Consider the following 13,495-nt stretch of genomic DNA (forward strand, 5'->3'; position numbering starts at 1 on the left):
ATTGCTTCTGTATGCCAAAGAAGAATTGAAGCCTACAGAGTCAATGGCTTAATAATGCAAGGAACTGGATTTCAAAACAAGGTAGATCAGGTCTTAGGAATAGTACATAGGTGCTTGGAGGGCAAGATGAGTGCCTGTAAAAAGTGAAGTACTTGTAGTGGTTTGGATTCTGACAACAGAAGAATAACACTTAGTCTTACAGTGTTGGAGTCTAGTGTGTAAGCTCATAGGATTTGAGTCTTTTTAACAGATTTTTAGCAGGTTTGGATGAACTCAGATGACAAATCCATTTGACTTGAGTTCATTTGGCCATCTTTCTATACTTATCTTCAATAAATCCCTTGGAAAAAAATACTTTATCCTGGTTGGTCCCTTCCAACTCAACATATTCTGTGGTTCTATGTGGGGGTTGTAAAAACTGCAGAGCTCTAGTAGGTCTGAGTGTCAGATTTCTTTAAAAAAAAATACAGAATGTAGTTCCATTGACAGTTCCACATTTTACTTATGTCTACTGATGCACAACTGACCATGTTGCTTTGAAAATAAGCCTGCCAAAATTCAATGTAAAATGGAGACAAATTTAATGTAAGTGAATTTTTTAAAAGCCCTATTATGTGCACTTAGTTTTTGCTAAAGTAGTTCAAACTCAGAATTACAGTTTTTTAGTTCAAAAGAGTACTTACTTATTCCCCAGTAGTTCACCTTTTGTAGATAATTTGAATTTTTCTGCATATTTCTGCATATTTTTGCATATTGCTTCTCAAGCCTGATACGTTGTATATAGTTCATCATGATATTCTCTATTTAATTCAAGGACCTTCCATGGCATGTTAATGTTTAGTTTGTTAAGGGTTTGCTCCTTTGATTGCTCTAATTCATTAGATCACAAGATTTGAATTTTTGTCCTTGTTCTTCCTGATCACTTATACCTTTCCTTGGTTTCCATAAAAGCTGAAGGAGAATATGAGTGTTTGTTTTAAAGTTCTAGTCAACATCAGAAGTCTTGCATGTATGAAAGTGACATTCCATATATGATTATGTTCTTAAGCCAGTAAAGTTCCTAATTAGATAAAATCAATCTGTCAGATAAAAGTCCCTTTTTTGGTACTTCTTAATCCTTTTAAAATAAAAACAAAGCAACAACAAAAAATTAAGTTACACTTTCTAAATACTGGCTTGTACCTGTAGGTTGTATTTTCATTAGCTCATTTGTCATGTAATTATGTTTCCATGATCATAGTTGAACAACAAAGTACTATGTTTTTTTTCTGATTTAAAGTTGGGATTTCAAGGAAGTTAAGGTGTCCTTCACTATATGTATTCTAATCAAATTCTTGTATACCTTGACTTTTTTTTTATACAGTCTACATTCTCAGAAACAGCTGGAAATTGTCTATTTTAATATTTTTAGAGTGCCTTCATTGTAAACGTTTTAATATTTTATTTTAGCCAGAAAGTGAAATTTCTACCACAGTGGAAGATTACAGTTCTGAGGTAAGACTGAACTTTTTTCCTAACTTTTCTTTCAACTTTTTCTTTTATATGTTTACTGCAATGATATGCATTGTTTTTCAAAAAGAGAAGAGCAGACATGATATTATAGACAAAGCTGTTGCATGTCATTATCGGTGTGATTAATGTACCAATAAAGCAAGCATTATGTCAACTACATAGTGGGATGGCTACTATAATCAGTAATGCAGTAGATCTGTGAACTGTTGTAACAATGTCGTTATTATGGTTGTATTAGTGCTTTGTGTTGTCATTGGAGTTGTGGCTGTGCATAATTTCTGCTAATTTTCTGTGTGAAAGTATTTAACAAAGGGATTTATGTTTTAATGAGTTCCAAAGCAGCCGTTGCTCAGCAACTGGCTGGGAATCAGTCTGCTGGCAGGAGATGGTGATTGATTGTCTTTCCGTCACTTGTTGTTTGGGGGGGTTGTTTTGTTTTCTTTCACTTATTAAGCTGTCTTTATCTCAATCCATGGGTTTTTCTCACTTTTGCCCTTCTGATTTTCTCTTCCAACCCACTGATGGGGGAGTGAGTGAGTGGCTGTGTGGCAGGCTTAGCTGCTGACTGGGGTCAACACACCACACATTGGCATCTACTACTTGTCTCTGTCACACTGAAGGGTAGCAGTATCTATGGAACTTTGGTCTTGCCAAATAAAAACAGTTTGGTATGTTTGTAACATAACAAACCCTCACGCTTTAATGTGGGTCAAGAACATGCTTGCAAGAATTAGCCATGGACTATCTGAGTACAGTAATGATTGTTTCTACCTTAAAAAATCATTCATGTCTCAAACGATTGCTTTCTGTAGTGACAAGGAGGTTTTTGTTTTGCAGATCTCTCTGCTAAGCACTTATGCAAAACACACACCAGAATCTTAAGCTTTGCAACAAAGTAAGAGGGGATGAAGTAATCAAATTAGTTTCTGTAGCTGAAGTAAATTTTGTATAGAATACATTTTTCTTCTCCTGATTTAGTTTTTTGTAAGAGAAAGTGAATACACCTTGGAATAACAATGTTCCATGTTAGTATTATAGCTGCTTATTCTGAATCCCAAGGGAATATACACAGCAAATAATGTTTCCCTGAACTGTCACACTGCATGGTGCAAAAGCAAAATGATTATCCTAGTAATGATTCTTTTCTTCTCTCTAATAGCTCTTGTCAGTTTTTCCACCTTCCCTTGCCCATCCCCTTTTCTTCCTTCTTTGGTTTCTTAGCTCAGTCTTACAGGCTTTCCAGCCTGTTTTTATTCTTCCTTTTCCTTCCTCAGTAATTCCGAAACCAAATTTCTTTCCCAGCCTTTTCAACGTCATCTAAGCATTGTTTTTCCTCCTTTCAGTATTTTTTCACCCTGTCTCTTGAAAAATCTCTTATTTATTCCCTCTTCTTACGTGAGGGTCCTCATATCGTTCAGCTCAACTTGTCCTAGATCAAAGCTGTAGTTTTTTTCTTTTAAACCTCTCTCATCTAATCCCAGTTACAGTTTCCACCATAGATTTCATCTCAGCCATTTTTTTTTTTTTTTTTTAGAATTCTTCTGTCTCTCTCTTCCCCATTTTGACTCTTTCTCTCCCACTTCTTACTGCTGTCCTTTCTAATAATTGCCCTCACTTTCCTCTGAGGTGCTGGGAGAAGACACTTGAGAGTACAGTGCATTCTCTCAGATTCATTATTGACTACTTTCAAATACAGAATGCACAACCGTATAGACGCTTGGTCTGGTCAGTTGTCATCATTCTTTTGGAGTGTTTTTCGTGATGCAAATTAAAAAAAATAATTTGATACTGTAGCTTGTGGAAGCAAAGATTCCAGTTTAGCTGCTGGAGAGTGCTGTAAGTGAAAGAAAGGAAAAAGGTTTTTTTTGAGGGATAGGTGGAAGGGGTTAAATCAAACTCTACTTGGGAAAAAAAACCCCACAGATTAAAGATTTAGTATTTTTTGTAGATAAAACATGGTTCATTTTGTCTAAGGAATTAAAGTAGCAAAGGACAAAAAGAACCTGGGTTTGTTTTGTGTATGGTAACATGGTAGGGGAGTTATGTGCAGTGTCATTGAGGGTGTAGCTAATACGCTTTAGAACAACTGCTGTGACTATACTGCACCTTTTTAGAATATGCATCACCATGGTATGTGATTACTATTAAACAGAATATGTGCTATGTGAAGAATGAACCCTTGAAAACAGTTGACAATGGCATTTGATGTTAATGTATTTTTACAAGTGAGAGGTATTACATATACAATGTAATACAACTAAGAAATTATGTTCACTGCTAAGGTTGTAGGAAGCAGTGTGGAGACACTCAAAAGCTCAAGAAAACACATTTTTGCATAAGGAAACAGTACAGAAAAGATCTGGCATAATGCCTCATGATAATTACAGCTATGTTGTGATTTTTATTGTTTTGTTGTTAGTATCACTTGAATTCAAATCTATAATTTTAAAATGATATTTTGCATTCTAAAAGCTTAACTTTACCATTATTCTTCAGTTTTCTCTAGGGGCCTACAGAGTATATTAGAGAGCAATTTTTCAGACAACAGAATTACAGCTAGACTGCCTTCTGAATGTGCCTTTTAAAAATGTCAGATTTCCTCAAAAATGCAATGACAGATGCATTTCTAGGCACTTCTTATTCTCATTCCTGCAAAGAGACTTTTTACCTCCCTAGGAGTTATTTTCTAAGACAGAAGTAAGCAATACAAAATTCATTAATCGTAACATGTTTCTGGGTCTGGTGAAGAACAAACTTTAGTGGTAAAAGTTTCCGTTTTAGTAAGCCCTTTTAATTCCAGTTTGTTACAACTGGTTGTTTTCTGCAATGAGGAAACATCAGGTTTAGGAATGCTTTTATTTTAGGAACTTCATTTTCAATGTGTTCCATGTCAACTGTAGTGCTGCTTTTAATAATAAAAGCTCTGCTTACTTTTATGGCTGCCCTGTAAGTAGAGCAATCTGAAGCCTTTTTAGTTGAAATAGATGAGAATAAGTTAGATTGGGTCCGTATGAGCATAATTACTAAGTTGTATGAAATCTTGAGTTTACCTTTTTTTTTTTTTTTTTTTCCAGAGACATGACCTCCTTTTTGGAATGCTAGGAAACCATGCATTTGTAGAAACATAGGGCTATTGTTCCAACTTTTCCTCATTGTGCAGAATGTCTGTGTTCTTTTTAGTGTTCTGGTTTGTTGTGGTTTTTTTGTCAGAAATTATGTTGAAACTGAGGCTGTCATGCTTCCAAGTGAAATAGGTCATAAATAATTTGATTTGTTGTAGATTGTCAAGTAAGTTAGATGTTTTTAATTCCTCACCTCCTTCTCCTGAGGAATTGGATGAAATTCAGTGATAAGTATTTCCCTCTTTAAGAGACTTACTAGATACACAGTTATAATCCAATACAGTTGAAGGAACCAAAGAATGTTTATATAATAATTCTTGTCTTGAAATAATTTTATTGTAAACACAGTCTCTTGTTCAGTTTTGTTCTGCCTCTATAAATACCTACAGTATCAAAGGTAGAAGACAAACCGAAGACTGATAAATGCTTCATATGACCAGCTTGCCTTTTGTAGCAAATCATTCAGTTTGAACAAGAATAAGACCTACATGAATAGTCTCAAATTGAATTATAGTGGTGATTAGCTATTTAAGGTTATGGTTTAAACTCAGGACTAAGGGAAGTTAGATCCTTTCCAACAGTTAGGATTGTTTTGTGTTTTATAACATGTAAGATAAAGTTGCCCCATTTATTTTTCATATGCCTCAATTTTATGGCATAACAGAAAAACTTTCACTTGATTTATTTTTTTTCCCACTCTTCCTAATTTTTAAAGTGTACCTCTGAAATGATGGTTAATACAAAGTCCACAGAGTTGTTTTTTGGTTAGTTGTTTTGGGTTTTTTTTAATGCTAATGAAATTCTAGACTTCAACCTTAACCACTATGTAAAAACATCTTCTGTTGTCTGATATTAACATATAGAAAAATAAGTAAGCCATGTTATTGAAAAAAGCCATAAATGTTATCTTTCAAAAGCTACTAACCTTAGTTATATTATATGATTGTAATAATTTTCATCACAAGCTGAGAATGGTTTTTGTTATGGAATATAAAAAAACAACCAACCAAATTCATTTTCCCAAGTAGCCCTGACAGCCAATTTTAGCTTAATTTCCTATAGTCAGTTGTGACGTAACTAGAAAACTGTGGAAACACGAAGAACATTTACAAGAAGTGTTGGAAGTCTAAGTATTAATTTTTGTGAAGGAATCTGGTATCCAAAATGTAAAAAGAGGGGGAAAAATGAAAATACGAGATAGAATTGTTAATCTATTCCAGATACTTCTGTATGTGTCCACTACCAGATCAAAGCACTTGTAGAATGAGAATTCTGCTTACCTGTCTGTGATAGGTTATAGTTATATTATTTTCATTTATTAAGGTATTTTCTAAATTTTTCAGTGATTGAGCAGTATATATTGATTTATGCTGAGCATGAATTTGCAGTTTATAAAGGGAAATGTCCACAGTGCTGACATTAGCATTTAAGTAGTTACATATTACATGCTATTACTCCTATTTCTAAGGTATAATTTCAGGTCTTCCAAGGTCTAAGGAACATACAAAAGATTATAGTGATTTCATAAATTTAATCCTGACCTCTGGCGGCAATTGTCATGAATCGCTGCCCTAATTCAGCAGTGAAAGTTTTCCTTATTTTGATCTGAAAGAAAATGCCTTTCATTTGTCTTAAGCATATGTATTTATTGATGTAATATAAACTATATCTTTATTTAGCCAATAGAATAGAAGCGCATTACATTAGTAAATATTATTTCTGTGAATAATTTTGCAAATACAAGCAAGAAAGAAAAATCAGGCAGAATGCAGAACGCCCCTTGTTGATCTTCCATAAAATTCACTTGTTTCATGCCTTTTGTTCATCCAAACAGTTGTTCTTGGGTTGCTAATGTGTTGTAAAATTGAATTTTTTTCTTACTTTGTGGTCGTTTGTTTGTGTAATTGTATCCAGAGCTCTTGTTACTCGTTGCTTCCATTAACAGCCTATTAGGTTTGATTGTTTCTTTAAATGGTTAATTGTTTGCTGGGGTATGTAACTAAGCAGATCAAAAGGCATAAGGACATTTCAATGTTAAAGGTGAACTGCAAGGCTTTAAAAGAAGAAATTAAAAGAATCTACATCAATAGTATTTGTGGGCTTGCAGAAGATCTCTGTGCAGGTTAAGCACTGGGGCCATGAGATAAAACACAGAAGTCCAATAGGCCTTGTGTAGGTATCTGTTAACATTGAAGTTTGTATCTGGACTACTGTCTGTATATATTGCACATGAGGGAAAAATAAATTTTCAAGTAAGAGTATTCTGAAGCTAGTAAGTCAGTCCCAATTTTCTGCCCTGTCACAGCAGAATTTGTGCCCTGTCAGAAGTTGCCAGGCTGTTTACAAGGCTCCTGTCAGCACAGCACCCTGCTGCCATGCTCGGGGTGCCTTTTCCACAGGTGACAGTGCAGTTCGTTGTCTTGTCATGGTTCACCTCTCACTGTACCATAAAGCTTAAGGCATTTGAAAGGAAAAGGTATTAAATGAGAAACAGCACAGACTGCTGTGTTGCAGAGGTTCACTTCTGTGCCATCTAAGAGCTAGACTGCTGTGAACTGAGGCAGGATTTCTGAAATGCCAGGCAGTTGTTTTGAAAGTGTATAGCAAAATCCCATGTATAAGTAAAAGGTCTTTTGTAGAAATTTCAGTTACTAAGGAGTCTGGAACATCTAATAAGTTAAGGCTTTTATTTCTTTCCTAGTAGCTCTTGTTCTAAAGCATTTAAGCGTCTTTGATTGTTGCACACAGAGATGATTCACAGGAAGAGAAGCATGCCCACAGTGGTAGATTGCAAGAATCATACACTACACCTTTGTCACTTAAGCCTAAATGAAATGGGAGTTTAAAAAAAGGAAAATTTATATTAAAATACTAGTGTTACTAGCCTGGGACCTGTGCCAAAATCTGAATAAAGACATCGGTGCCAGTCGCCATTTAGACACTTGTATGTCTGAATGTTGAGTGAGCATTGGGCAATACACAAACAATGTGCAGTGACTGAGTTGCCTGTGCTGCCGTTCGCTGCAATTTTCTTCTTTCTTTCTAAAATAAGGTAGTCATCTCTCTGCAGTGTCTTTCTTTTTTCTGGGGAATTCAGGAACAGAAAGGATGCTGTGTAAGCTCTTCAAACTCTTGTCCAATGCAGGTATACTCATTCTCTTAACACAAACTCAATGACTATATTGATCCTTTTTATAACAGTGCTTACATGTAGGGTAACATACTGATTTCCTCAAGCATGATAGTTCTTTATAAAGAAGCCCTGGTCTAGACTACGGCAGATGTCTGAGCAGTATAGCTTCATTTTTTCATGTAAACATAGTATTTGGGTCTGAAATGCTATGATGCCTTTCTGTTTATAGAACCATTTTGTTTGTTTAAAGCTCTGATATAATGAACAGCTCTGAGGGGAAATAGAGCTGTTCTTGCTTTCTCATTTTAAAACTGCTTTTTACACTGCTGGTTTAAAAGCCTGCCTGTCTGTTTTATGGTTACTCATAAGTATCACAGATTACTATTTTCATTTGGACATCTAACTGCTACTTTGACTTGTGCTTGCCTTTTGGAGATTTGTGATTATTGGTTTGCACGATCTGTAGGCTAAAGTTCTTATAGAAACTGCAGGGGGTTGGAGTGATAGATGAATGAAAGAGGATTTTATTCTGGTGTCTTACATTGAATGTGTAACTTTTCAATTTTAAGAAATTCCTTCAGTTGAGGATGAGAGTCTCTTGGTACTGCCTTTCATCTGCTATTGAGAGAGTGATGACTTGCAGAAAGAGTAAATCTTGAGGTTTATAAATATCTTTAGAAAGAATAACTATGTTTAGTAAAACAGAAATATTAAACATAAAATTTAAAATGCAATAATATTGTATTTTAACAATTTAAGGTATGAAGTTTTGCATTAACCTTTAAACATGAATTCCTTTGTTTTCTCCAGATATTTGTGATATTTTTTTTTTTAGACAGTAGTATCTATTTTTGTACTTTTAGATGTTTTACCTGTTATCTATGTTTACTTTGATGCAATTTACCATATATAAAGCTATTTTGTATTTCAAATGAAATACATTTTTGTAATAAAAAAATTCCCGTGGGTCTGCAGGAATCATCATATAAGATTCAAATGAATGGAAAACGGAAATCAAGCTTTATATCAAATAATAATGTATTTAGGAATTGTCTTTATACAGGTAAATGGTTGCAGTTTTGTGACAAGAGCTATACCTGCAGACTTAAACAGGGTACAGTATTGTAAATTGAATCATGATATTAATGTGTCAAATACTAAAAATCTTGAACAATTTGTTTTGAACAAAAACTATGTTGCTGACTAATACTTTCCTTTGCATGCTGTGCTCTGCATCTGCATTGTTTGTTCTATGCTATACTTCTATTAAGGCTAAGATTATAAATCAGAACTTGCAGAAATGCTGTATGTCAGTGCTTTAGAGGTGTGAATTATACTAACAAAGGAAGTTACCATGGCAATAATATCTTTTATGCTGTATGGTATGTTAATGTTCTAAGGTAGCATTTGATATCAGAATTTGAGTTTACTTACTGTGACAAAGCATAAAAAAAATGGCATGTTAAGGAACTTGGATTGATTTAGGAAGAAGAATTTGGAGTTGGAGAGATTTGTTCTGAGCATGGAATGCAGCACTCTCACACGCAGCTAGAGGTGATGGAGAATGAATTGGCTGGGAAACAACAAGAGATTGAAGAGCTAAACAGAGAGCTAGAAGAAATGAGGGCAGCATATGGTACAGAAGGATTGCAACAGGTATAAATTACCTTATGTTGCTTTCTACTCGCTACTCGGTTACGTGCAAAAATGCAGAGCGTCACAGTTCACACTTAATGGCAGCTGTTCAAAATGCAGGCATTGTGTGATATGGAATTACAAACAATTTCTTTCAATCACATACCATATGCTCTATTTCTTTGAATGCATTTCCATTGTGTGTCCTTTTTCTCTGTATTTTGTCACTAAAATTCCAGTCTTCTTTGCAGTGACATTCTTCAAATCCAAAATGGAAGACAGTTTTCTCCAAGAAAAGCCCTAATTCTCTAGTGTGCAAAGATTGCATTTCTTTAGTACCTTTCAGTTCCTCCAAGGTCAAAAATCCTCATGTTTTACTTCCTAAGGAATGATATAACAGAGTTGATCCTTGAACTATAAAGAAATTTGTATGTAAGACTTTACAGTCTGAAATACAGGGCAACTGTGTCTGAATGTTTTAGTAAACATCTAGTAACCTGGGATTACAGGAAAATATTTCTTACTTCAGAAATGCCATTGGAATTTAAAGCTAAGTTTTAAAGTAAAGAATATTAATTATTTATTCTTCCAGTTTAAGAAAATGGTGCAACACACTGAAGTCAGTGCTTTGTCATGCTTCATGTCTTACTTCTCTCTTTTAATTTGGATTAAGGTCATATTGTACTGTAGAATACCAAAATTGTTCTAATATTCAGTCATTTTCACCTTCATTATTATTGCACAATTATAATTTTTTCTGCTTTCACTTATATTTATCTGTGAAAATGATTGTCATGTTTTCCATCATAGTAGAGTGATCTTTAAGTGGTTGCCCTGAAGGATGTGTTTTATCATTCCTTTGGTGAATCGCTGGTGTTGCATTTTAAGTCAAACTTAGTTTCTAGTTACTGTGTTGTGTATCTGTTGTGATAAACATAATAGTAATAATTAAAGCATAATAAAGAACATAAGCCTAATTTGAGCTTCTCAAAACTGTGACTGCAGTTAGTTTTTTCCTAAAAAAGGGAGAAAGTGCAAAAGTTTGCAGTTTTTAATTACTGTGATTACTATTTTAAAAATAAATTTAAACTATATTGAAACAGAACTGGCTGGTACAATAATATTTTAATAGTTGCAGTATATTTTTGTATGGTAGTGGTACAGTGCATAATATCTCAGTTGAGAAATGCATATGGTTTACTTTGAGAAGAAATCAAAGAATTGTAAAAGGGCAGTGTGGAAGATATGTTTTTTGCCTTAGTACTGCCTGTTTGTTAAATACAAAGACTGAATTAAAATTTTGAAAATTATCATATAACAATGTGTGGATCGGAACAGCTAAAGGTAGTTACTCAATTTCATTGAAAAGATGCAAAAGGCAAGTTATGACACACTGAAGTGTCCTATCTGCTCCCAATTTTCTCCATTGTAACATATGTAGTCTGTGTAGTCTATAACATGTCTATGTCTGTGTCTAGTATTTCCACTAGATTCAACCTTTTAAAGTAGAAGCTCACTGCAGTGTTATGAAAAGAACTTTGAAAGAGTTTTCTCAAATTCTTTGCATAGTTTGGCTTTTTAAAGGGACTTCTGGGTTTTATGTCCAACTAAATAATGTCCCTCTAAATCAGTAAGCTTTTTCTGGAAGAATTATGATTTTACTTCAAGACTCGGCATGTAATCTGGAGAAGCTTCTTTTTGGGAGCATTGTAAACAAAACAGTTGCAGAAGTTGACTAATGGTTTAAGAAATTTGCAATATGTAGAGATGAAGCTTCGAGTAGCCTTGGATGAGTTAAAACTGACAAAGTGACTTTAAAGGGAAATTCATATAGTTGCACATGAAAATGGTCCTAATTAACATTATAGAATTTCTGTCTGCCTACGTGTAGTCCTACATAAACACCCAAAATACTTTCAAAGGATTATTTTCTGTGCCTTTATCATGTCTTCATCATTCAAATTACAAAAGTTTAATCTATTAAATACAGCCTTTCAGTTTTACAGCTGGAGCTGCTTTTCTCATGGAGTTATAAATAATTTCTCTGGGCTCACAATGCAGGACACTGCATGGAATCTTATATGCTTTTAGTATGATTAATGCCATTTATTGCACTTTCTGTGAGAGACGATGCGAGACAACAACTTGCATTTATTGCAGGAAAAGTGTGTGGACATGAGTAGTTGAGCAAAATTGCTGAAACACTCTTAAATAGATACCACGGTTTCCTTTATGATGATTTGTTTATGTGGCCATGCATTTTAGTTTAAAAGCTGTTTATACATTTAACTGATTAACCTTAAAGTTTTAGATTTCATTCTTTGGTAAATGTATTTTATAGAGAGGTTATATATTGTTACTTGAGGGGAAAAAAACCTGTTTTTGAAGTATTTACAAATAGTTTGTGAAAACATAAATGCTGTAGTAGGTCTGTGTGACAACTTTTAAATGGAGAGGTTAAATATTCCTTCTTAACTAGAATAAACTAGTTGTTGTGGTGGGTTTTTTTTGTCTGTGGCTTTGATGTGCACCAATAGTTTGAATTTTATCATAGCTGCAAGAATTTGAAGCTGCTATCAAAAAAAGAGATGACATTATCACTCAACTCACTACTAATCTACAGCAAGCACGGAAAGAAAAGGATGAAACTATGAGGGAGTTCTTAGAGCTTACTGAACAAAGTCAAAAACTGCAAATTCAGTTTCAGCATGTAAGTTGATCACTGTTTATTTGGGTTTGAAAATTTGCTCTAAAGGATCCATAAATGGACCTGCAGAAACAGGATTTTTTGTGCAGTTTTAAAATACTGGCCTATTAGTGTAGATAAGCAGTCACTTTACTGGTTCTACAGTTATCATTATAGTACCTGGTTTATTGTTCTAATTCACTATAAAATAGAAAAGATTAGTATGTGGTCTTCCCCAGTATATGGTGATAAATAGTGGCTGATGGAAGTTATCTTAGAAAGAAGCTTGCATAATTACATCTCAGAGCTTTTTGGGCTGAAATCCAACCTGGTGCCTTTGAAATGAAAAAAGACAGCCATCAACCGTAGTGGGCCACTATTTCATGCTCCAGTCCTTCCTATATTTTTCAGTAAAATCTACCTCTTGTGCTGTTATTAAAAGGTAATTTAAATATCAAGTTAAATTTCAGAAAAGCATTTGTTCTAAAAAGCACTAGTAATTGAGGTGTTATGGACATTCTGTTAATCTGTGTGACTACAGCTTACTATGTTGCCATTGAATATTGTAGTGTTTTGTGCTTTATAAGCACTTTATGTTGTTTTATTGACCTTCCAGTTGATTTTACTCTGAAGCTTGAGTTTTTACCATTAAAAATCTAATTTTGGGGACAGTGTTTACATCTAGTTCATTTTAGTACTTTGAAGTGTTTCTGAGACACTGCTGCTAGCTTACTATAAAATTATTCCTATTAAATATTTTAAAGACCAAGTGTTTGTGCTTGTGGTGTGGAGGAGGAAAGTGAAGGTCACTTTCTGTAATGCAAACTGTTCGTAAAAAAATATATATTTTAGGTTTGTTTTTTTGTTTTGTTTTTTTAACATTCAAGTTGCAGGCAAGTGAAGCCCTAAGAAACACCAGCCATAGTTGTACAGCTGCTGATTTATTGCAAGCCAAGCAACAGATAATTTCACATCAGCAGCAGCTAGAAGAACAAGAACGTCTGCTGAAGAATTCTCAAAAAAAGAATGAAGAATTTGAAGTGGAGATTACACATCTTCGAGACATAATCACAACATATGAAATGGTATGTTCTGTACTAGAAATATCTCTTTTTTTTCCTTTCAGTATTTTGTAGTTCCTTTGAAATTTAAGGGCCAAAGCACAGATTCTGTGTGCTGCTTATTACGGGTACAAAGTTTTAACAACTGCTTCAGTTAGTGAACACACAATATGTTTGTATTTAAAACTGAATTTTTTATGACAGTATTATGTATCATGTTTTTAGGAATTGCAGAAATATATACAACAAATCATGACACTGCACTGTATATTAGAATGCCTTCATTAAAAATTACATAATTTTGTTAGGAAAAAAGTAAAAATAACCTGCTTGAAAAATATTTTCT

The 13,495-nt window shown here is 34.0% G+C and overlaps 1 protein-coding gene across 1 annotated transcript in view; it reads left to right on the top strand.

The window, feature by feature from the left end:
- Nucleotides 1–1,458: 1,458 nt before the first annotated feature.
- Nucleotides 1,459–13,495, top strand: part of AKAP9 (A kinase (PRKA) anchor protein 9) — an 81,625-nt gene continuing 69,588 nt past the window's right edge. Inside the window, exons 1-5 of the mRNA XM_010001566.1 lie at nucleotides 1,459–1,494; nucleotides 8,831–8,881; nucleotides 9,253–9,423; nucleotides 11,957–12,112; nucleotides 12,976–13,173. Of these exons, the coding sequence (XP_009999868.1) occupies nucleotides 9,295–9,423; nucleotides 11,957–12,112; nucleotides 12,976–13,173 (483 nt within the window). The 5' untranslated portion in view covers nucleotides 1,459–1,494; nucleotides 8,831–8,881; nucleotides 9,253–9,294. The remainder of the gene's footprint in view (nucleotides 1,495–8,830; nucleotides 8,882–9,252; nucleotides 9,424–11,956; nucleotides 12,113–12,975; nucleotides 13,174–13,495) is intronic.

Source organism: Chaetura pelagica, unplaced genomic scaffold (assembly GCF_000747805.2).
Source record: "Chaetura pelagica isolate M959 unplaced genomic scaffold, ChaPel_1.0 scaffold127, whole genome shotgun sequence".
Classification (NCBI taxonomy): Eukaryota; Metazoa; Chordata; class Aves; order Apodiformes; family Apodidae; genus Chaetura; species Chaetura pelagica.